This window comes from Geospiza fortis, unplaced genomic scaffold (genome assembly GCF_000277835.1).
Source record: "Geospiza fortis unplaced genomic scaffold, GeoFor_1.0 scaffold162, whole genome shotgun sequence".
Taxonomy (NCBI): domain Eukaryota; kingdom Metazoa; phylum Chordata; class Aves; order Passeriformes; family Thraupidae; genus Geospiza; species Geospiza fortis.
This window is the reverse complement of record NW_005054316.1, coordinates 2,264,195-2,290,031: the sequence shown is the minus strand read 5'-3', so window position 1 is coordinate 2,290,031 and position 25,837 is coordinate 2,264,195. Positions and strand designations below refer to the sequence as shown.

General features: G+C 36.6%; 1 protein-coding gene across 1 annotated transcript in view; it reads left to right on the top strand.

Moving 5' to 3' along the window:
- Positions 1-25,837, top strand: part of UTRN (utrophin) — a 341,542-nt gene that overhangs the window by 121,716 nt on the left and 193,989 nt on the right. Inside the window, 14 exon segments of the mRNA XM_014306655.2 lie at positions 900-1,028; positions 1,156-1,326; positions 1,857-2,006; positions 3,115-3,252; positions 4,069-4,221; positions 10,560-10,751; positions 12,555-12,727; positions 16,792-16,942; positions 18,251-18,426; positions 19,317-19,452; positions 20,467-20,616; positions 21,775-21,859; positions 23,400-23,605; positions 24,750-24,867. Coding sequence (XP_014162130.2) covers positions 900-1,028; positions 1,156-1,326; positions 1,857-2,006; positions 3,115-3,252; positions 4,069-4,221; positions 10,560-10,751; positions 12,555-12,727; positions 16,792-16,942; positions 18,251-18,426; positions 19,317-19,452; positions 20,467-20,616; positions 21,775-21,859; positions 23,400-23,605; positions 24,750-24,867 — 2,128 coding nt within the window.

The window sequence follows — 25,837 nt, the reverse complement described above, 5'->3', positions numbered from 1 at the left end:
AGTAGTCAGGTAGTTTACCTTTCTGTGTAGATGCTGTAAGGATGATCCATAACTAAATACTTCTAGATTATGTTCTTATCTGGTGACAAGTATTGTCTGTGCTCTCTATATCAACATCAAGAAATTTGTAGCTCCATGTAGCAAAACAGCAATTTAACCTTACAAAGCACATTCACAGGCCTTCTCTCTTTTCTCTCCTCCCTTTGTTTTGTCATTCTAAAACAGCAAATCGTGTCTACGTTTTTGTTTTGGTGAAAGGCTTAAACAGATTGTTACTTCTTTGAATCTGATACACAAAATAACCTTGTATCTGTCTGGGGCACCTAATGTTACAATTTCTGACTGTGTGTGAAAGCAGACCTAATTAACATGTCTACAGTTTTGTTACTTTTCTGAAGAGGAAGGAATATTTTAATGCAATCAGTAAAATATCAAAACTTCATTGCTATAATTTGTAAGTTTGGTATAATCCCTTTTCCAATTAAAAAAACCCGAACAACCACACACAGTAGATACTGTTGTACCTGCTAGTGCTGATAGAAAAAATTGTGGAGTTTTTAGTTGTTGTAATACATTGTCTATCTTTAATTGTATAAACTACCTCAGCTACTTCTATTTCCCTTTCTGTGAATTAGAAATTATATTATCAAAGGGTCTAGAATGAAAATTGAATTTTTGTAAATACTATTGAAGACGAAATGTATGATGTAATTTTCAGTGTTTCATTCCAAAGTGTGTCCTAACCACTTTTTTATCAATCTTTCTACTCATAACCTTTTGGCAGGGTTGATTTATTTGATAATTTTTTGGGTTTGTGGGGTTTTTTGTTGTTGTTAGGATTTTTCTGTTGGCTTTTTAGAAGTTTCTCATATTCATACATTTTTTTCATATTTTTCCAGAATCACCAGGGCCAGCTGGAAATTTTTGATGAAAATGTTGCCCACATAAGTACTTGGTTGTATCAGGCTGAAGCCTTACTGGATGAAATTGAGAAGAAGTCAGCTAGCCAAAAGGAGGAAACTGTGAAGGTAGAAAATGCTGTGTCATCTGTCAACTCATGGATTCTGAATGATGTCAGATTTGCTTCCTGTTTTTTTTCAGATGTCTCTGTCCTTGCCTAGGAGATGACCATTTTCATTTTCTTTCCCTTCCTAGCGTTTAACATCTGAATTAGATGACGTCAGTCTCCGAGTGGATAATGTCCGTGACCAGGCCGTCATCTTAATGAACGGTCGGGGCGTGTCCTGCCGGGAACTTGTTGAGCCCAAACTGGCAGAACTCAACCGTAACTTTGAGAAGGTCTCTCAGCACATCAAAAGTGCCAAGGTGAGGATGAATGAGCCCCAGAACTTGCTTGGGGAATCTGTGCCAAGAAGATGGTTACTGGCTGTAGTGGATAGGTCATTGTTTATTAGAGCAGCACTTTGCTGCTTTTGAGTGCTCCTTTAAGTGTAGGTATTTATATGTGAAAAATAGACTGATTTTTAGACCAGCTGCTTTTTTTTTACCTGAGTAGCAGGTGATGACTTGTGTTTCATAGGAAAATTTACAAACAACTGTTCAGAAAATTGTATATATTGCAGTACATATTTTTGAGCTACGAAACAATACCATAAGCTAATGTGACTGGAGATGATTCATTTATTTTGAGGACAGAATACTCAGATTGAAGTTTGAATGTAGAAACTTGGTAATAACTACCAAGTGTGTTCAAGCTATCTCTCAGTTCATATAACTCTTAAATTTTTGACTTATATCTAATGGTCCTGCAGACTGATATACCTGCTCATGCAGGATTGTATGGGACAGCTCAGACTAAAGGTTCAGCTTGACCAAGGTTTTATTTTGCTTTGCAGATGCTTGTTGGACAAGAACGACTTCCTGTCATGTCAGAGCCCCGGGAAGTTAGAGTGGCTTTTCTAGACCTGGACAAATTTGAAAGTGACATACAGAATATGTTAAAAGTTGTGGAAAAGCATCTGGAGTTGAGTGGGGAAGATGAAAAGGTTTGTGAGCAATGGAACAAATAAATAATTAAATAAATAACTTTTTGTTTTGTCCCTATGTTGCATTGCTCCAGACTTTGAGGGGGAATTCTGATGAAATGTCTTTAAGTTAAGGGTAGAAAAGGAAGGGAACTATTAGGTTGTTGAATACCCTGCACAGTTTTCCAATACTTTTCCCATAACTATTGCCTCTTGGATGCTGGGCTGAGTGTAACTAATCATACTTGATTTGGTATTTTCACAACAATTTTATAGAATACAAGTAGTGAACCATGATTTTTGTTTATCTACCTTCTATCTCCTACTCAAAGTAGCTCTTTGTAAGAAATCCCTCCTCCATCTGAATGATGTTTGAATGAAGTTCAAATTTAAAATGGTATGATAAAATGAATCGCAGTGCATAGGCCAGCTCAGAGGATGCTTGAGGTAAGGTGCAAGTAAGAGTCTTGTAATGTAGCTCTATCTTGGGAAGTCCAAATAAAAGCTTTGAACAAAATTTATCTTCTAGATTCTTATCTAGACTCTGCTATTCACCTATATAAAACTGCCATAGTTTTGTTAGCATCTCGTCCACCATGGCTTCGTTGCCTACAAAATCAGGTAAATTCCTGTCAGTCCACTCTATCTGCCTTCCTTTTAAGCAGCTCCAATATTATAAACTGAGCTGGAAAGCTGGATATAAGTCTATGGAAAATGCCATGTACATTACAGAACCCAAATTTTAAACTATTTCTATAGAAGGGCCTATGGCTATAGAACATAGCCTTCCTTTTATACTGTTTTTATATTTATTGATTTTTAAATTTTGTGCTGTTCTGCTCTGAGCTTGCTTATTATTGTCAAGGAATACCTAGAATAGAAATGGAGCTAAAGTCATAATACCCGATTGATGTGAATGCATTCTGCTGGCTCATTAAATTTCTTTCAGTACATCTCTTTATAAAGTTTATGGAAAGTTGGATTTAATGATTTGGTAGTTGTTGAGGAGAATATCTGCTTGAATTTGTTTGGCTCCCATTTGGATTATAAGAGAAAAGTTTGGTACAATTGAGCAGCTAACGTTTCTAAAATTAATTTCTGTAGATAAAAGAGATTTGTGTAATTTTAGCTGGATCAAGAGCGAGCTCAGATTGAAGAAGTTTTACAGAGAGGAGGGCAGTTGCTCCAGCAGCCTATGGAGGACCATAGGAGAGAGAAGATCCGCCTACAGTTGTTGCTTCTGCAGAAAAAGTACAACAGTTTGCAGGTACACTTATGGTAGTTACTACAGCTCATTTATCAATTTTCCCTTTGGTATCCCACTTGCAACCTGTAATCCATATTTTATAACTTATGACTCTTTCAGCATATGTGATTCTCTGGGAAAGAGTTAAATGTATGTGCATACAATCTGACTCTCTGAATCTTTGCAATTCCAAAATATGAATTTTCCCATTTCTAGGTTTTGGGGGAATGGTTTTGATTTTTAAAGTCCCTTTCACAGCTTCACAGAAGGCCACCCTATGTATTGACCCAGATAGGTGGGTGCATTGAGTTGGCCATTTGCTTCACTTGTCTTTGCTGACCCTTGAACAGAGGTTTATCTCCACCACCAGGCTGTGTGAAGAGTGACTATGGATACACATGTACACAAACATACCAACCTCTCAGCAGAAGCCATTTGTGTGATCAAGCCTGCTCCCAAATTCCACTTCCTTCCTATAGAGGGTACTAGCAGTGACTGCAGCATGTTGTGGTGCTTGCATACACATGCTGTGTTAAAAATGGCTTTGTCTAGAACAAAGATGTTCCTTTTAGCTCCCCTGTTTGAATCATGCTAGAGTTGACAAGCTGAGGTGTAGTTCAAAGGTGCAGGGCAGGACCATCAGGCAGCTTTGATTACATGTCTATGCAGATAAAGAAAATACAGCTGTTACAAAAATAAATTAGTAGTATTGCATATTTTGGAATTTGCTCCTTCAAATGAATCCCTCAAGTATTTTTGTTTTTCAAATAAATAAGACCTATTCTGTTCGCTACTTCCCTCTTTTTACACCATATTTTCCAATACACTGGATTGTAGGAGTGCAGGTCATTTCAAAGGAGGCAGGCGGTGGAACTCTCTCCAGTGTTTTCCCAGTATAAGGAGGAACATGATAGTCTAATGAAGTGGCTGAATGAGGCTGAGCACCATCTGTCAGGGCTGCAAGGTGTGGAGGATGAACAAAAACTGCAGGTAAATGAGGCTTCTGTTTCTTAGAACAAACAGTTAATGGTGTGTATGAACTTTGGAGATTCATACACTAGAGTTTAATCTAGTCTAGTGATCTTCTTTGGACACCTCTGTGGAAAGAAGTGTTTCACAACGACAGCATTCATTTTTTGTTAGGAAATTATCAGCATATGGTAGTTTGGGATTTCTACATAGTCATCATAGGTCCAAAAGATCTCATCCTTCAGACCCAAATGTTAGACTGCGATCTGGGCTGTGGGCCTGATTCAGGAAAGTTTGTCTTGCCAGTCTTGATCCATGAGGATTACATGTAACCCTTTTTAAAAACGCTTAACTCAAACAGCCAGATTTAATATCAGTTTGTTGCAGGTATGATAAAAGCCTTGTTTGAGGCTTAAATCCAGTGCCTCTGCATCCTGTGGTCAGGATATTGTAACTACTCTGCTGTCTTTTCCTGCCTCAAGTTCTTAGAGAGGGATAACTGCCCTCATGTAATGGATATTACTCTACACAATGAATATTAATAAAACAGACAAAGGTTGAGGTATTTCTGATAATGCATGTGTGTATCTTGATGAACACTTTTGCAACTGATATAATGTCAGGGTTTGATAAAACTGACTGCCCAGAAAATTGTATGTCTTAATATTTGAGGATACAGATATTTTTTGATTGCTTTTGTTGTGACTTGGTGGATATTTTCTTGGTGGTGTTTTTAAAATATCTTTTATTTCTCCTCTCCATCCTTAAAAACACTTGTTTTTGTGGTAATTACATTAATATTTTAGGCAATAACAGTGAAGATTCTTGTGAAGCAGTAATTTAGGTCTTGAACAAGCTTGAGGGCTAGGTCATCTGTCAAGGACTTTTCAGTTCCTGCATATAAGGGTTTGTAATTAACATCTATAAATCTTTTTGACTGCTTTGTAACTTTTTAACCCAGAACCAATACATGTGGTAACACGCTCTGGCTCCCTGTGAGACTTGCACCACAAAATCATGATGTGGTGCTCTTCATTCACAGCTAGTGCTGTGTGGCTTCAGCTGCAGGTGATAGATGGTCTGCTGCCCTCTGTCACACAGGGCATTCAGTATCAGCTTTTAGATCTGATGCTTTTTAGAAAGACTGTTTCACGTTGTAAGGTTCCCATGAAGAGCTGGGCAGCAAAGAGGGCCCAGGGTCTGTAGAACGGTCTGACATCTGACTGCTCTGTTGGGTCTCTAGCTGTCTCTTCTGGGGACATAAGCCTGGGGACCTGACTGATGCCCTGGAATTTTTTTTTAAGAGAATGGGGATCCATGTGTATTTGAAGTAAAACAACATTATTCAGCTTTTCTGTTTGACCATTGGATGCATTGAATGAGTCAATTACTGGACAGAAATGGAAAAATGGTGCACCTGCATGGCTCTTTGCTAATGGAGGCAGTCCAGTCATGCTTCAGATGGGTCCTCCTTGTCACTGTTGGTCTCACTGCAGCTTGACTGATCTTCTCTAAGGAAGATACTTTGATTCCTGTAAAGCCCATTTCTTAAAGAGATATACTGCAGCTAATCCCTGGTACTGCTAGATCCATTCCTGGATAAGTGAATCTGGTTGCTGAAATGCAGCATGTCGTGTCAGTATGGATTACCATAGCAATTAAAATAGACTGTTGGTGAAGAAACATTATCCTTGCTCAGGTCAGCTAGACTGTCACAAAAGGACCACAGAAGTTTTCATTACTGGTGTGAAACGTGGAAATTCAAACTGCTGCTTTTGCTTCATGTGCCTGTGGATTTCTGATATTTGAGTGCTAAGGCAGCTTGTCTCAAGTGGCCTTATTTTACTTTTATGGCTTGTTCTTTCAGTGGCTCTACTAATCAATCTTGAACACTGAAAATGGTGTGAGACCATAACGTTGTTAAGGGAGAAATAGTCTTCCCAAATATCATCATTTTAGATCATCAGTCTTGCTCCAGAATTTTCTTGGAGCCACCAGGCTTGAAAATTGCAGTGCTTGTTGCTCATCTCAGCCTAGGACTGGGAAGCACTAAATGAATTCTTGACCTGCTGGAGTGCAGGTGGCTTAAGCACTCACCTTGATGTAAGGAAGCTGTAGTGAGAGAAAAACAAACTGCTGTTGGATGTGAGCTAAACAGGGAGGGAAAGGAAGATTTCAGCTGCCGAGCTGGGGAGTAGACTTCAACTGGGCTTTTATGAAATACATTATTTATGCTTTTGTAGGCAAGCATGGAGGAGAGGACTTATTTATGGTGCTTGAAGGTCATATCTATGTATTGATTTGCTGGAAGTAGCTGGATCATAAATATTCCTCATAATTTATGCTCCTAGGGATTATGGAGTTAAAATATCTTTGAAATATTGGTAACCCTTCTGCATTGTAGGTATGTTTGAGTAAGCCTTGTTTTGCCACAGATCCATTAGCAAGAAAAGGCTGCACTGGAAGTTTGTATCTCCTAGAGGTCCTTCTTTTCTAACAGTGCTTTAGTATTTATTTAAATTGGACTGTTCTGCCTTTGTTCAAATGAGGGAAAGGAAGGAATTAAACCTTAACTTGCAGAGGTAATTTGTTGCCTAAATTCTTAAGAGATTTTTCCAGGTTTTGGGAAGTTGTTTTGAAATGAAAATGGTAATTTTGCAGATGGTGAATATTGGTCATTTTGCAACTGCAGTGAATATGCAGTTGAAGGCACAGTGCATTTTTTCCTATAAACCGAAGCATTGTCTTGAAGGCTCTTGAAGTATTTCTGCAGTAAAGGAAATGTATTTGTTTTTCTAGTATGCTTTTTTATAGGAAAGGTTCTGGATTACTTAATATGAACAGTTGTTTGCTGACTGCATTAATTAAATGGGCATGAGCTTTAGGAAACCTTTTTTTAGAAAACTGGCTCTGAAATATCTTGAGATTTAAAAACTGGCTTATATAGTTAAACATCCAAGGAGGTAAATGATTTGATTTTATGTCCATGTCTAGGGCAGTAGTGTCCAAAATCCACTTGGAAGCAAGTCAGAAAATCTTATTGAGTAGAATCATTAGTAGATTTAGTTTCAAAGTATATTTAAGTGTAAAAGGGGAGACAGGAAAAAAATAAAATCTGAAACTGAATTCTGAAATGCAGGTTAAACTGTATGCTGAGTATAGGAGGAAATAAATATTAATTTGACCTCCAGATAAAAAGAATTTTTAGCCATTCTTATTGAGTGGCCTTATTTATAGAATGTTCAGTAATAACCAACTATTCTCTTTATTCCTCTAATCCTTTGTTTTTGCTAGTATTTGAAGAGAAAGCAAATTTATTAAGCATGGTCTATCAACACTGAAATTAAAGTAGAAAAGGACTATTAAGTCATCCAGTCAGATTTCATCTTAAATAACCTTAGATTGACTTTTTATTTCTGTGTGCTGAAGAAAAATTATGGGAGGACTGAAGCACTGCTCCTGTAAAGACAGACAGAGGTCTTTTAACCTGGAAAAGAGAGAGCTCTGGGGAGATTCTTAGAGCAGCTTCCCAGTACCTACAGGAAAGCTGGAGGGGACTTTTTACAAAGGCATGGAGGAGTAAAACAAGGGGCAATGGATTTTATCTGTAAGAGGGTAGGTTTAGATTGGACATTAGGAAGGAATTCTTCACTGTGAGGGTGGTGAGGCACTGGAACACGTTGCCCAGAGAAGCTGTGGATTCTGTATCCCTGGAAGTGTTCTAGTATGGGTTTGATGAGGCTTTGTGCAACCTGATACAGTGGAAGTTGCCCCTGCCCATGGCAGGGAGGTTGGAATGAGATGATCTTTAAGGTCCCTTTCCATACTAAACCGTTCTGATTCTGTGCAAAGGTTGCTTACCTGAGGGGGTTTTTTTCCCTTAATTAAAAAAAAAATCAACAAACAAACCAGAGCCAAGCAACCAAAACCAACTTCTGTAGTATTTAGGTATTTATCAGGTAACCGTGAGAGAGTTACATAAAACTCCACTTCTATTTTTTAGCATATTATGGTGCGTTTTAGAAGCTTCCAGTCTGCAGTGCAAGGTAAAGAACAGCTGAACAATTAAAAACTCTGCTGTACTGAAGCTCTAATTTGTTTATAGCACTTATGTTCACATATAGGAATGAGGGTTGTGAGAGGAGGAGGCATCATCTCAGTGATGGGAGGCAGCTGGAGGAGATTAGCAAGGAGCTATACTCTGAAGGAGCAGCATCAGGAGGAATTTACTGCTTAGCCAAGAAGAGTAATCTGGCCCAGGATGGTGTTACTGGGAAAGCAGAAAGTTTCAGGACATGTCAATGCACAAGTACAGAACAAGTTTGCTGCATGCCAACACGTGCTATTTTAAATATTTTGTAAGTTTTTTTCTAATGAGAGACAAAGCAGTGTGTGGGGAGTGGAAACATAGTAAAGCCCAGTGACCTATTCATGTGGGTGAAGTCTTGATTCTGAAGTCTTGCTGCCTGTGTGAGAATGGGATTTTTGGAATGACTGGGAGTTAGAGAAAACACCTTGTGAAGATGTTTAAGATGGCCGTGCTGTAGAAGGCATCCTGGTGTTTTTTCTTACCTTGACATGTTTCATGTTGTTAGGGAAAACATACTTTGAGTTGCACAGACTGATTTCTTAGGAACTGGGGCCCTCTCCTTCCACAGGAAATTGTACCGCTGTGTAAGCCTTTGGCTTTTGCTCTGAATTTCATTGATGGAAGCTGATAAAATATATGCAGAGCCAAAAGAAAATGCATTTGGGGAGCATCAGGGACCAAGAAGCTGCATTTGTAGCTAAAGCATATGGAGTAAGCCTTGTTTTTAACTGTGCTGCTTGCTTGCTGTACTCAATCAAAAGAGGTACTGAGTAGTTTGTGAAGCTTTTCTGTACTTCTTGTTTTTAGTAGACTTTAGTAGGCTATACCCTTGCATCCTGTTTCTTTGGTATGCAATCAATGACTGAGAGCAAATAATATTTAGTGGTAAAGGTTTTTTGGAAGCAAAGCTGTGTCCCCAGTTTCGGAACAGGATGACTTGTCTATTTTACAAAACAAAAAAACCCCAAACCAACAAACCAAAGAAAATCCTTAGGAACATTTAGTGCATGTGAAGTCCTGAATTGTGAATATGTGAACATATCTTTTCTACTGCAGTCCTTGCTTCATTTGCACTACATATGCTGGTTATGTTAGATTCCCGTTAATTTGAGAGCCATATTTGAAATTGTCAGAAGCATGTGAAGGAGGAAGATACAGAGAGGTGTTTGCAAGCCACTTGGTTAGTGGGGCTTTAATATTTTATTGGTTGTCAGCTCTGCTAGAGATTTTCATGTGTGCACCTAGCCCAGACAAATTGCAAAGTAAAATTCACTGGCTGAGATTGCTATGAGCATACATTTTTTTTTCGCTCTTTAGAGTGTTCTTAGCTGTTAGTAAATCCCACAGTCCTGTGCCTCTGTCTTGCTTGATTCACACACCAAGTGCACCATGGTGATTTAAAGTCACGTGAGTTCTTCAATATTTGGAAGTGGGCTTTCTTTTATTTGATAATTTGAAAGAACTAGGCTGTTTTCAGAGATGGTAACAGAATTCTGTTTGACAAGAAACATTTTCTGCTAAAAATGTTTTCTTTCAGTCTGCTTTACCTGCCTCTGCTAATTTTTTGCCAGGCATGGTAGAGGGATAGTTTCCTGTAGCAATCTTCCCAATGTTTCAGATCCAGCCCTCTATTATTATTATGAGCCAAGAAAAAGCTGCATTAAATTACTGTTCTTACTCTCTTATCTGCTAACATGGTACTTGGCTAGATAGCCTAGTCTTGCAGCCAGAGCAGAAAACAATTGGCAAGCTCTGGAGGAGTTACTGCCTTTTATTGCTGCAAAATATTGGAGTACTGGTGGAACACTAATTTATTTTTTTAAAAATGGTTAGAAAATGTGGGTGGGGATGCTTATTGAAAAGAGTATGGATGGGAAATAAGTGTTTCAGTAAATTGGTATCTTGGCAAAGAGGGAAGCAGAGTGGGTTTTAACACTAGATACAGGTTCAGTCAAGAAGTGTTATTTCTGGAAATTGTAAGGATCAAGTTAAGAGAAACGGTGGTACCCTTCCCATTGCTTGGAGTTTTAATCAACAATAATACAGAGTCATTTTAAAGCATGATATCAACTTTTTCCTAACTTTTAAAATAAACAAACTGTCTAGTGCAGGACTTGCAGCTTTCTGAATTAATGTAATCTTGCTAGAAAGGCCTTTGTTTTCTTTTCTAATGCAGAAAAGTAATTATTTTGAGTATAGTTTATTGATTTAGGATTTTTCATAGATTTGATTGTTGCTTGAATTATAAAATTAATTTTCATGTTTTCAGGCAATCCCTGTCCAGCAGAGGTTAAAAGGCCAATTTGCTACAGGAGTTAGGACCTTGCCTTTCTCAGCTGAGTACTTGGTTGAAATCAACAAAGTTTTGCTGGCCATGGCTGATGTTGAACTGCTGCTGAATGCACCAGAGCTGAATACTGGCATCTATGAGGATTTTTCATCTCAGGAAGATGCACTGAAGGTACTGCATGCCTAAGCATTATATTCAGAGTGGAGAAGGGAAACAGCAGAAGAAAGGCCACTGCCTTAACAACTCTATTACTGCATTTATGCTTTTGCTTGGTATATACAGGATCAATATGCACTGAAAGCTAAAAAATTACAGTTCTCTTGGCTAATTTTTTTTTATGCATAATCTGGATACAAAGTGGAGCAGCATGAAAACTGGGTGGGAGGTTGAGGGAGCAAGATTTAATTTGTTGTAGACTCTTGTGTTTTCCATCATAGTCTACATAACTCTTAAAGAAATGCTAAAGCAAATCTCCTTATCTTCCTGCTTGATAGCCATAATACAACTGCTATTCTCAGGTCATGTGAAAAAAATTGCTCAAATAGGAACAGGAGAGAAGGGGTGGTTCTTGACTTTTTGTGAAGCTGTGTATGAGGCCTGTTGTATGAGCTGTGTTTGATGGTACCTGTTGTGATGAGCAAAACAGCAATATTCTTTCAGTTTTAACCTCCCTCTTCTTACTGTCAGTCAGTGAATTTACCTGTGTGATTTATAGTGAGGAAATAGTTGAGGACCTTGCCTTTTTCAAAAGGAGATGAAGAAATTATGCTTGAAAATACTGAATTCTGCTGTCAAATATGAGCTGAGTATGGAGAAGTATGAGCCCTGGTTAATTCTTACCATAAAAAAGAGTGTGAAATAGATTCCCTCAGAAAACATCTATTGGAGTTGGGAATTACACATGGCATGGTGCAGTGTAGGTGTACCTCTCTGGATTGGGAATCATAGCAGGGTCCATGTGTTATATCTGAGGTGTAGTTGGGCTCTGCCTCTCACCAAGAGCTAGATTAGCTGCTTCTGCAGCTGCTTTGTAGGTCCTTTAAAAGATTTGCAGAATTTCAGTCGGCTTTTCTGACATGCTTTCCTTTCTGCTGTGCACATGCTTCCATTTATCATGTTTTGGGTTTTTTATATATTTTATAAAAGCAAATATGGGAATAGTGCTGGCCTTTGACAAAGGGGGCAGCCTTTGGTTTGTTGATGAAATTCTCTTAACCCTTCTAACTCTGCTTCTATGCTGCCTTGAGTGCAATTAGGAGTGGTTATGTTAAGACAGGTTTAAAATACTTCATTTTGGTGCAGGTGTCTCATCTGATTTTGGAGTTTTGGTATACTCTAAGAATGTTTTCAGAAAAAGCAAATAGCAGAGCATAGAATTTTTAGAAGCATTAGTCTTTTAAATTCAAAACAATAAGTAAATTTCACTGTCTGCATGGACTGTTTGTCTTCTGAATACCAAGGCAGTCTTACAACAATATCTAGTTTAAAGGAATTTTCACATCATAGTTCAGTGGTATTTGAAACTGATTACTTTAACTTTGTCATTTAAATGTAAAACCTTTATGCAGCCTTATGCTTTTGCAGTTCTGTGAATATGGGAGGTTAGATGAAGCATGATGAAGTTGCATTTTGTGGTCCATTTTTTTACATGAGGAAAGAGTATGTATAGTGACATGGGCAGATTTGTTTAATAGTGAAGATAGTGTTGTTTTGAGAAGTATGGTGTGCCCTTTAACTTAGGAACAAATTAGATATATATGAATTATTCCATCCTTTTCATAAATACCTGAAAAGGATACATGTTTAAAGGATATGATGAACTATTTAGTTCCTTTGCTAAGACTGATTTAAACTGTAAATGTTACTGGTGGTCATGGTCTTACTTTTAGATGCTGATTTTTGGAAAAGAATTTTGAACATATTTCCTGCTGGTGTTGACTTTACTAATGGCTTGTACCATTACTGTGTTTGCAGAACATAAAAGATATTTTGGATAAACTTGGGGACCAAATTGCAGTAATACATGAAAAGCAGCCTGATGTTATATTGGAAGCATCTGGACCTGAGGCAATACAAATAGGAGATGCACTAACACAGCTGAATGCAGAATGGGACAGAATTAATAGAATATACAATGATCGTAAGTGGTAAGTCAAGCATGATTGGTCTCTGTGGCCATGTAAATACTTTATGTACATGTTTATATAAGTGTTTTTCAAACGTACCTTAATGATGAAGATGAGTTTGGGAGTTATCAGCTTTTATTTGTTGGTATTACAAAATAATTTCCAGAATTATTGAATGTTGAAACCGTTAATACGGAAATTGAAGTTTAGCTGCTTTCATGAGGCTCATTGTTTCTAGTTTATGAAATAGAAGGTTTTGTTTATAGAACATAAAATTTTGGTTTTGTAAAGGCATCACAAAGCAAAGTTCTAGAAGAATAATGTTGAATAATGTTGAAGAATGACTCTTCTTTTAATGAAGAATTCAAGCTGATTTTTTTGTTTTTTGAAGGAAGAATGCAGTTTGAAAGAATAGGGTTTTTAAAATACAGCACCTATGATAGTTGTCAATAATATTTCTTGTAAGTACTTGAAGATGAGAGACAACCTGATTAGAAAATTTTGTTGTTAGGAAAACAAGAGAATACTAAAATAAGTGATTAAGAAATATGTATTTCTAACTTCCTTGCCACAAATAGGTGTAATTTCACTTGGGCAAAAAGTTTGATTTCTCCTCACCCCATACAGAAGAGACATTAAACTTTTTACATTATCTGAATGAGTTTTAAATCTTTAAAAACAAACTCAATACCACTTAGTGATTCCTGGGAAAGTGTATTAGAGGACTATTTTAAATTGGAATCTGTAAAAGTGTCAAAGTACGTGTTCGGAAAGTTACCACTAAGCTGAAGGTGCTCACACTGCAAGCAGCAGTGTACACTGAGATTGCTGCTATGCAAAAAAACCCTTAATGACTGAAAATTATTTAATAAAATTTTAAATTAAATGCAAAGGCTTATGCTGTAGTTCATTTGCTTTTGCAAATCTTTTTAATGATGATGTAAGGTAATGGATGGTGCAGAAGTTGTGTAGAGCATAAGGTATGCCTAACTATGTTTACTTGCTTTGTAGCACCAGAAATCTGATATCAAACACATGTGGTAGTGTATTTTGAAGAGATGTTTTTAGGAAGAGTGTATATTACATAAGCAGATGTTTCCAACTCTTTCTCAGAGTACTGATAAATGTGTGGGGATATAAAAATCAGTTTGTGGTATCATCCAAATAGAGACTTCCAGAAATTCCGGGGCCCTGGATGAGCGAAGGATCAAGATTTCTAATAACTCAGCAGGCAATGTTGTTTCACTGTGGGTTCTTAAATCAGAAAGCAATGATGCCAGCTATGTAGAGCTTTGTGCTCTTGCTGGGTACCTGTGGTCACCTGCTGAATTTGGAGACAACTGCTCCGTAATCTGGTGCCCATCCATATTTACATGCCTGTAGCTATTGTATTGTCCTCATAGATACTGTATGCACTAAGCTTTAGTTTTGTCTTTTTTTCCACTTGAAACTTACTTGGAAAGCTTTAACTAGTGTTAACATGTTGTAAGTGTGAGTACAGTTGAATTTGCTACTCAAATTTACTTTGATTAAGTAGCCAGGGCTAACCAGAAACATAGTCTTCTTATTGAAAAATTCAAGTGAATCAAAGAGTAAGTTCAATGTTTATGAAGAAGTGGCAAAATGCAACAGATTGCCTCTTCAGTCACTTTGCTATTACAAATTAATCTTGACCTTCATAAAGTTTGTAAAGCTCTGCATATTAATGAGAATAATATTGGGATTCATTTTCATACAAAAAGGGACTACTGGACTACTAATTTAGATAAATGATATGTAGCTTCTTGAATATATAAAAAATGCTGCAATTTTAATAGGAGCATGCTCTTTGATTGCTGAAGACATTATTAATTGCAATATTAAAATGGCGTTAGTATTTTTAAACCCTTTCTGTTACAAAGAAGAATTCTTAGTCAAATTTAATCTTGCTTTTCCCAGTGTTGCACTAAGTATAAGCTGGATGACTATCTCCTTAATCATCTTTGGCTTTTTTCTATGTCTGGAGTGGGTGGAAATTTTGACAAAATTAGAAGAAGGAGCATCTGAAGCCTCCAGCAAAAGATTGATTTAGTTTTCAGAGGCAGTAAAGATTTTGTGATTGAATGCCAGCTTTGTTAAACCTTTGGTAAATGCTCTGATGAAGCCAAGCACAAGTTTAATTCAACTTTACTTATCAAAGCTTCTAAGTAGTCAACTAAATCCAGCTGACTACATTTGCATTTGGACGTGTGTAGAGTAAAAAGTGTGGGTTTTGTATGTATATGTAGACTTAATGTTTGTAACTCTGCTGGTTTGCTAGGTCTGCTCATTTTGCTGTGGGTTTTCTCCCAGTGCTAAGTGTTGATGACTTGGGAATAAGATGTGGTTTGGAAACAGTGGATGTGGTTTGGAAACATTTGCCTCCTCCTGCAGAGGAGGCAAATGATAGCCAAGTTTTGGTGCAATAGTCACAGGAATTTGGTACTTTTAGCTTTCAGATGAGGCAGTCTGTAGGGAAACCAGCAGCATTTGCATCTGACTCAAAACTGGAGTGAAACTTTGCTCATTGCTCAAAATACTGATGGAGCTGTAGTCTCGCAACAGAAATGGTGCAAATTAAAACTTTGTGTCTCAGTGTTCTCTGAAGTTTTAAAAGTATGTATTCTGAAAAAGTCATGTGGCCAAAACTGCCTCAAAAACTGTAATTTTTAAGGAAATCTATAAAACCATCTTTTTATCTATTTTAAGTGCTTAGAATGTATCTTCTCATTAAATATGGAATGAGTTACTGTCATGAGACAATGGACGGAAACATATGAGAGAAATAAAGGGACATCGAGATTTGTGGTCAGTGTATGGGTTGGTCTAGGGTATTAAATCAAGGTATGTGCTGAAACTGAAATGGTGGAACTAGGAGATAAGGTTAGAAAAATTAAAGTGGAGATTTTTAAGATTTCTTTAAGTCTTAAATTTTTAAGACTTCTTTTAAGGCTTGTTAATTGGCTACTAATAATAACAACAAATAAGCCCTTTATATGTCAAGAAATATGGATCTCATGTAAAATAAGATTTAATTTTGATGAAATTAATCTCACTAAGAACTCTGGGATTGTTGACTTTGAATAGTGAAAAAAATAGTTGCAATGGTAGCTCTTCAAAGTTTGGTTTTAGATATCTTTGTAATGCTGCTAATTTCAGATTGTATCTATATATGTGCAATAACCCTGTAGTCTTTGCTGTTGCAATTGTTTGCAATAATGGGCTGCAAATGACATAGTTCCTCAGTCAAAATAGAGGTCCTCTGATTAACAGTAGTCTTGGCCTCTTAGGTCTTTAAAGATGACCATTTTTGTTAGTTTGGAAGAGTTAATAATCAACAAATAGAAGACAAGCCACTCCATTCCTTTCTGACATGTTTTTCTCATGCTCTTACTTTGTTAGCTTGATAACATAATAGAACTCTTGTTTTATCAAAAAACAAATTTCTGACTGGTTATTTTGTCTGTTCCATGCAAGAACATGTTGCCCTTCAAATTAAGCAACACATTAATTTGAGGCTGCAAAGATGATGACAGTGAAGTATCTAGTAAATTATTGTGTGATTAAATGCTATAAGACCTGCTTATGTGTGCTCACTGGTAATACTATATAATCAAATATATAATCTATATAATCAAAATCACCTTCACTTAGTAAATTCTGGGCACCAGCACCCCATTTTCTCCTTATGAAGGAGAAAAAAAAATCTGAGCAATTAATCATATTTCATATTTCACACTGTCTGATAGCTGAATTGTTTCACGATAAAGGAGGAAAGGGTTCTGCAGACCAATTTGATGTAGCTAATCAATCTTTATTTTTTAAGTGGTAAAAAAAGTTTGCTGAGGACTGCCCTTTCTTCCTTCAGCTGGAAGTTAATGACAGTCTTTCCTGTTGGCTTTCACCAGCTGCTACTGTGCCAGGAAGCCTTCAGTACTAGGACTTGGTTAACCAGGCTGTGTGCTAGTCTTTCTGTTCTGCGAGGCAAATTTCTACTCACTGGGGTGGGAATCCTAGCCTTCTAGCTGAAATTTTGGGTAATTTTCCACGCCTCTGTTTTCCCGCAGTTGCTTTGACAGAGCGATTGAGGGGTGGAGGCAGTTCCACTGCGATCTCAATGATCTCTCCCACTGGATCGCGGAGGCTGAAGCGTTACTGGCTGATGCGCGCGGGCCGGATGGCAGCCTGGAGCTGCAGGCAGCTGGGCTGCATCAGCAGGTACGTGGGACTGGGGCAGAAAATGAGCAAGCTGGAAACAGTCTAGATTTTAGTCTAAAATTGTAGTTTTATAGATAGACATATGGATTTGCAGAGAGGCTGTGCAATTACACTTCAAAAAGCAGTAACTCTTAACATTTCTATTTTGGCTGCAGTTTAAAATTTATTCTTGGGGAAGAACTCAACTCCTGCTTATAGTATGGGGTTATATGATCACTCTTTGTATGGATTGGTTTGAGATAATTTGATAATTCAAATGTTGACATGATTTTTCAGTTTATAAGTTCTGTTACAGCTTCAAAAATATGTTAATCAGATAAAAGATCCAGTATAATATTTCACTTACCTTTGACTCATAATTAAATAAAATGGACCCCACTAAAGGTCGTTTATAACTTAGCAAATTGTTTATTTAAATAAGTGTCTTTTGGAGATACTGCCTTGTACAAAAAATCCAGGAAAAGAGAAGATTCCAATTACAGGGGTCTTATGTGTGATTTTTTTTCACATTTTGGTTCTGAAATTTAGTTCCCTGATATTTTTTTATTTTATTTCCTTTAAAATAATAAGAAGAAAGCATAACTTTAAGGATCAGATTTTTTTTTTTGAGAGTATTAGGTATCCAAGTGCCAGATGTGTGTTCTGAAAGAAAACTAAGACACAGATTCTATTTTATCCTTGTTGCTGCTTGAAGTTTTCTTCTAGGGCATTTTACTTCTCTTTTTTGAATCATCTTATTCCTAATCTAGTTACAAATAAATTTTTGCTAACAGTGTAAGACTTTTGTAGTCATTAGGGATGTTTGAAGATTTAATCCTGACATCTTCTGACTTTCTTTAGCTTCATGATTTTCTATGGTGTCTGAGACCATGGCGGCACTGCCATAATTATACTAGCTAAAATACTCTGAAGGTAAAGAAGTATTTGGGGTATAGATTATGAAAAGACCTGGTTAGAAGTCAAACCATCTGTTAGAACCACTAGGAAGTGCTGTATATTAAGAGAAAAGGAATCAAAGATGAGTGTTGATTTCAGAACTGGTGGCTTAAGTGAGTTCTTGTGATTCTTTGTAATATTCATAGCCTACTCTGTGTCACTGTCTTCTTATGACACCTAGAAAATTGAATTACATTCAGTAAAAGAACATTAATAACTTTGTCAACAGCATCCATTTCTAAGTTAGATGGTTTTATGTGCCTCTTTAAGTAAAATAATATGCACCCAGGATTCGTCCTGCATATCATGAGCCAGATCAAAGTCACTTCAGGTCAGTAATAAAATTCTGTGTGGCTTTTATGTTTCTGACAGGAACTTGAAGAGGGAGTCACCAGCCATCAGACCAGTATTTCAGCATTGAACAGAACTGGGGAGGGGATCATACAGAAACTGTCTGCTACAGATGGGAGCTTCCTACAGGAGAAACTGGCAGGATTGAATAGACGTTGGAAAGCAATCACAACAGAGGTCATAGATAGACAACAGAGGTAATAAGTTAATCAAAAATTTGGATGTCTGAACAGATGCAATAAGGACAATTTCATTGAGCAGACACTGGGAGAGAGAGTGCATTCTATTGCATGCTGTTATTAATCTGAATTTTCCTGATGTTGGAGCTCTGCTTTGAACTGTCTCCTAGAACAAATTTCTCATAAATCCACCTGAAGCTGACTGCTTAGTAAGTCTTTGTTTAGAGCAACTCACAAAATGACAACCACAAAACTACTTTTTTACAGTTTTCCTTTGTTTTAAAAATAATGTCCTTATAAAGCCAGATTTTTTAAAGAATTATTTCTCAGCTACTTTCTCTGGCTGAAGATGAACTTGTAAGTACCATACACTAAGTTTTGTTATATCACTGACAGAGATATGCTAATTGAACCAATTTGTATAGTTCTTAGATTTCCACAATATTGTAAAGTAAGAACTTAATGTTTTTAATGTTTTAATTGCGTGTTTTTAACATCTCCTGATATGTTTAGGAACAAACTAGGATCGTGCTTAGTTATTTAGTTTGAGAAATTTCATTAAAATTTTATGTGATTTAGTGAAAGTATTATATATGTCCCTAAAACCTCTAGGGGAAAAATTCAGTGATCGTATAATGATTAGGCCTGAAGGCGTTGTCATTACTATCACTTACATTTAATGTTTTATGTAGTCTTTTAAAAGTCTATTTTATCACTTTGGACCTAAAATTTGTCTGGTTTTAAGGCAGTAGAGTTATTCATAAATATCTTGCATTTTAATGATGGTGTTAGAATCTTTTGATGATAATGTGAATCCTTTAAAATTCTCCAGCACTGAAAAAAAGTTGACCATGACATCAGAAGTAATGTAGGACTAATGTGCTTGACTTCTTGTTTCACTTCTTAAGGCTAAAAGGAGAGAACCAGCAGCTGATAGAGTACAGAAAGAAGCTTGATGAACTGCGTTGCTGGTTGGAAAATGTTGAAAATGCTCTGGACACAAGATTTACATTCAACCATGAAGAAAACTTGCAAGAATTAGAGGCAAGACTGATTAGTGTGTAAATATGTATACATCTGTATGTCTTGTGTAAAGCATCAGGACATGGCTTTTGAGGAGGGGAGCTTTGACATTGTGAACAGCCAAAGAAATATTATGGTTGTGTGAGACAATTTTGTGAGATTACTTATGCAGGCAAGATGGACCTCGAAGTGAGGTTGGGTTGAGTTGGTAACTGGTATGTAGCCAGAAGGTGGTGTCTGTGTATGAGACAGTGAGAAATAGATATACTGCTGATAAAATTTAGTAAGTAGAATTTCACTGGAGTTGATGTGTATTTGTCAACTTTTAAATTGCTAAAATTTATAGGAAAAAAGCTGATAACCTTAAATGGTAAGTAACACCATTGTCCCATTTACTGGGCAGTTGTAATAATCTCTTATGTGTATAAGATTTTATCTAACCTGTTTTTTAAACTGTAAGGGTTTTGGCCATTTTAAGTACGTTGTGTGCATATGTATGTATTTTTCCTGTTTTATGTCTCGCTTTGACAACAAAACATCTTTGGTTTATGGAATGTGTGAAAGAAAATGTTTCTGAAATCCTAAAAGAATGAGAGGAGCAGTCAGTCCAACTAACCTGCTAGCTTGTTTCTTAAAAATCATTAGTTTTAAAAAAGGCAACAAAAAACCCCAACGAAACCCCAACCAACCTCTTTTAGACCAAATCTAAGATGGAAGTCCTGAATAAGTGTTTATAAATTATGTAAAGTAGTTGCAGTTGTGTTTGCCTAAATAAATTCCCTCATGTCAGTTAAATATTTCCTGCTTGTCATCAAAGTGTAATTTTTCTTGTCATCTATCTTAATATAAATGCTGGAAGTGAAAGGTAAAAAATGTTTCAATAATTTCTAGATCAAGCACAGAAACCAAAATAGAAGCTTCTCTGTGTATGTTCAGGGAAATGTCTAATATTGGAGTTAAAAGAAAGCTTTCCTCCTCCTTTAATTAAGCATGTATGCATTTTATTCCAGTCTATAACTCTTCTGTCCATTTTAGGTCTTAAGTGAAGAGATGGAAGTTCTGGGTGACAAACTGGAATGGCTGAACAGAACTGAATCTGAAGTACTGTTGGATAAAAATATTGATCTTCAGGAAAAAAACAAACTTTCTGATTGCCTGCAGTCCCTCAATGTGAGGTGGAATAAGGTGTGCATTTCTTCAGCATTGAGTACCTGAGCTTGAAAACAGAATGGTATTCTTGGAATACTTGGAATGGTTGTTTTCATTTTCATGCATCTGTGACATGTGAGATGTACATAAAATTATTAGGGAACCATACAGGCATGATCAGGAAATGAACCCCGAACCACTTACACATTAAAATACTGATGGACATTTTTCCATCAGATTGAGTTAATTTGGTTAGCTTAGGTTTTTCTGCTTCCTTTTTTCTTGTATTGGCTTTTTTTTTTTGGAAGAAGGATCACAAGTATCAGCTAGATGAAAAATACTTTGTTTATTTGAGTCAAACAGTAAGTATTAACTTGAAATTGAGAGTTAGAGTAAATCTTTGCTACGTAGGAAAGTTGAATGCTTGTAGCAGTTAAGAGGAAAAGAAGTGAAGCTGTGGTAGAGCTTAGAAAATCTTACCAAGTGTATCTGGGATTCTTCTTAAACATTACTGTAAATTAGAAACTCATGTGTTCGATCTCATTGGCAAGGCTGGTTGGAGTAAAGCAAGATTTTTTTCAAGCAAAGCCTGGAGATCCAAATGAAAAAATTAAATTATTTTAGATTGTTTTATGGATGACAGATGAAAGAATTTTTTGAGGAAAGGGGCTTTTGATAGTTCAAGGAAAGAAAAAGATGTGTTTTTACCAACTCAGCCATGAAAACAGGGATTCCCCCACTGCTTTGAGCACTACATTTTCATCACTGACTTTAAAAAAACTTGGAAAGCATATAGGCACATTTGTTTTCACTACAGTGGAGTTGTAATGCTTTTTCTTTTGTCAGTTCCCTATTTCTTTACTCTGTGTGACTGACAACAAATCATGCTTTGCATCATCTTTTCTTCAAAGTATATTCAAATAATGAGTTATAGTTTTGGTGCTTAGACTGTAAAAACTATGTAAACAGCCTGTCTGCAACAATTTATTTCTTTTCAATATATACGTGTTACACTAGGATGTATTGAAAAAACATACATTTTTCACCTCTTAAAGTTTTTATTGTTTTTTAAAGGATACTTTCCAAAAAATAATTAAAATATATCTGGGGCATGGTGTAGAATATTTTGTCTTTCAATAATTGCCATTAATATAGGTTGTGTTACTGTTTTTATTTCTCTCTGCTGGGCTGTAGGTGTTCAGAGAAGTGCCTGACAAAGTGAGAGAATTGGAGGCATTTGTTGGGCAGTCCCGTTTTGTTACAAAGACAAAGCCTCCTGGTGAGTGATTGGTCCTTCTGTTCTGCTTAATTGTCTTGAGTGTAATCCTGTTTGCAGTCAAAAGTAATTGAAAAAGAAAAAAAACTCTATGAACTTAGACAAATAAGAAATGTTGAAGCATTGTGCTGAACTTGAGGCTGCCTTCTCATTGCTGCGGGGGAGAGGGAATATTTAAGTAGGGAAGAAGTCACTCTACTCTTCAGGTCTGGGGGAGTCTTTTGGAGTTCCTCTAAGAGTTTTGAAATGGAGAAATTTTTATAAAGCTTAGGCCTCCTCATCAGGACTAGGTACAGAGTAAAAACCAAAATAGCTGTGTTTGTGACAGCCTGTTTTCTGTGTTTTGTTTCCTGTGGATTTGTGTTCATGAATTTTACTAATTAAGATCCACTAGAAGCTTTCCATGCAGCTAATTATTTATAAAGTATCTCTTGCATGTGGATTTTTTGCAGTCCTATAAATAAAGGCCATTCTACTTCTTTTGGCTTGCTTAGGAGGCCAGATGGGTCTCCCTTATCTGCTAGATACTTACCTTCCTGAATCTCTTAGGGTAAGATGTCTAAATATGTGTTCTTGTATCAGACACTGACACTGGTCACATTTTCAAGTTGTTGGAGGCAATTCAGCTAATACAGATTGTAAACAAAATGTCCACGTCTGCCTTTTGGAAATTTAGGCAAAGAAGACAGCTCTTGCCTGAGAAAATTTGCAGCTCAAACCTCAGTGAATTAACTCTAATTTTTTTTTTAATTTCAGCATCAGTAAACAAAATTTGAGGCAAACCAACTTCTGTTTAATCCTTTTAAAACCTTGGAGTCAGCTTGTTCTCCTTTCATACAATGTGTTTGTTAAACAAAAATGCTGTGTTTTGTAGTTTGAGGGAAGTGTGAAATATTCATGCTCCAGCTTGATGTAGCTTAATGTTTCTTGGAACTTGAACACAACTTCTGGAGTGAATCTTACTGTTCATTTAGCTCATTTCTCACTTCTTTCTTGTGTCAGGTTAAAAAGAGAGAAAGATGTGACTGAACTAGTGGGCAACTGTCCCTTCCTCAGACAGTTGTGTAATGCCAAGTCCATGAAGCATCTGTTCCAGCAGCTTCACTTGTGCTTAAGTGAATTCTGATCCAGGAGTAGAGAAGACTTTTTGCTACATAGTACAAAACTGAGGAAGACAGCTTTAGATGTTTATCTTAAACAAAAATATTGGGCTTCATGCTTAATAAATGTCAATGAGTGTTTAGCTTCTTTCTATTAGGTTCAGTGTAATTTTGTCTTTGCAAGTTTTCATCTTGTTTATTTTGAATGTAGGCTGAATGATTTGGGTGAGTCTTTTTGGCATGCAGTAAGAAAATAGCTGCCTTAATAGTGCATAAGTCTCATTACTTAGCTTCTGGTTGTTAAAATACAAATTTTGCTGTGCTTTCTCTGTAGATGCTGTTGCATATTTATAGGAATTACAAAAAGCCCCTTGTAATTCTGAGAACTGCTCGTGTGGCCATGACTACTTTTGCTTTAACAGAACCCCCACACTCTGTTTCAGATATCCAAAAGGTGGTGCTAGCATCTTCTTCATTGGAAATTCCTGTTCAGACTCAGCAGGCTTTGGAACTTTCTGCACCTGCTGATCTGGACAAAACTAGAACTGAGCTGGCTGACTGGTTGGTGCTGATTGACCAGATGCTCAAGTCAAACATAGTCACTGTGGGAAATACTGAAGAGATCAATCGGACTATTACACGAATGAAAGTATGTGCTTTTGTGAAGGCTAGTAGAAAATTGTTTCACAGTTTAATAGTTCTTACATTCACTTAAAGAAACTAAAAGCAATGACATGTTTAAGGGGAAAAAAAACCTGACTGCAACTAAATGCATAACATGGAAGTTTAAATGTTCTTATTATACTCCTTTCTCCTTCAGAGCCATTTTCTGTTTATTCTTGTGTCCCTATGTGAGCTAAGCTCACAGTTATTTTTTTGTTTAAAACAAAGAAATTGGAGAATACCTCCTGACATCTTTTGGGGTTGGTAATAGTTGACTTACACGGAAGACTTTAGAGCAGCTTCATGTCTGCTTAGTGGGTGATCTTTGATTCACTCTTTACTGGTTTCTAATGAGTTTTGTTTGCTGTAGTTACACTAAACTGATTGCCAGAGACACGCTAAGAGGATTAAAAGTTGTAACATAAATGCTTATGATGTAAATGTTTATTTCTGTTGATAGCTCATGCCATGTTGAACTGTGACCTAAGGGCAGTATAAGTGAGATGTATGCGGCTGTTAAGGTTCATTTTATTTGACTTAATGTCAATTAACTAAGTGTAACAGTAAAAGCTGTAGGCTAAACAAGTGCTAAAGTGTTCCTGTGAGTATCTCACACATAGTCTGGAATTTGAAAGAATAACATGATGTAGCTTTTGAAACACTTTCTTTTAACTGTTTAATGCTTGTAGTATTCTGGTACATGTAGAGAACAATGTTTTATAGAGCAACATTATATGGTCTGATTGTTCCAGTTGTTGTTCTTCACTTTCCCCCTGCACCTACTGCTGCTTCTGATATATATATAAATGAAGCTCTGTTAGGAGAAAAATAAGTTATGGAAACTTATCTTCATATAAGTCTAGGAAAAATAGATATTGGAAAACATTGTGCAACAACTGTGGTAACAGTGTGGCTTGTATAGGTTAACCTTCACCTCTGGATTTTCAGTAACTGCAATTTACAATATTTTAGCTTTTTAATGCAGTGCTATTATACTGTGAGAATTCAAGGGTCACAGTAATGATGGGACCAGCTATATAGTTGTGAAGATGTGTGTATTTTTTTACCTAAATAATACAGAACAATACAGATCAATTTAACTATTTTCTACTTTTTGGACTTAAAAACAGATAACCAATGCAGATATGGACCATCGGCACCCTCAGCTTGATTCTGTTTTTACGTTGGCTCAGAATTTGAAAAATAAAACTTCCAGTTCAGACATTAGGACAGAGATCACAGAAAAAAGTAAGTTTATCCATCCTGTGTTTGTAAATACATTGTTTTCATGGCAGTAAAAAATCTTCATGTCTTTCTAAAATTCTTGATTGAGCATAGCTGAAGTTGCTTTCCTTGAAAAAGATAAGAAGACTTGGCAATTAAGTGGCTTTCACTTAAACAGTCTAATGAAAATTCCTGGAATAAGAATTGCCTCTTGTTTTTTTGATTGGCTGTTTTTTCAAGTATGAAAGTCAATAGTTTTGCTGGAACTTCGAAATATTTTGTGAAGAATTTGGGTTTCTTCAAAGCCACAGACCCAGGGATGAGGATTTTATTTATTGAGAAAAAGAACTAATCATGTTTCTTTTTTTGTTGAACTCTCAGGCACTGGACAGTTAAAAACATGAATGTATTGACTTTAGGACAATGACTTGGTGTGTGTACTTTGAAAATTGTTCACTGAGAGTAGAGATTTTAATTTACTGACATGTACTTGAAAATTTTAATTTCCAATTTAAAGATCTCTACTTCCTTTGAAAATTTATTTTACTGGTACCTAAGAAATGTACAATTGTCACAATTTGAAACTAATGGACAGTCTGTTTTTTTGAAGTCCTAAGCTTTGCTGGTTGCTAAGATTAGAAAATTCGTGCAGCAGGGAATACCATAGTTATAAGTAAAAATTGAAAGATATATTTTTTTATGTTGTCCTCTGTAATGTAGTTTTCCTTTACTCCATCTGCATTCATTTCTTTGGTGTCCATAAGACTTGATGGAGATGATGTGGTCAGATGGGAAGCCCAGAGATGGGTGGTTTTTCTGTGGGTCTGATGAGATGGCATCTGCTGTCTGAGGTTCACAGACTATAGACTGGTAGGGGCAGTAAGATTCAAAGAAGCAACTTAGTTCTGAGTGACTGCAAAACTGCGGGTGAGATGGAAACTCAGGGCAGGATAATAACCATGTAGTCCATGGGAGTCAGTCAACAAGGGGACGG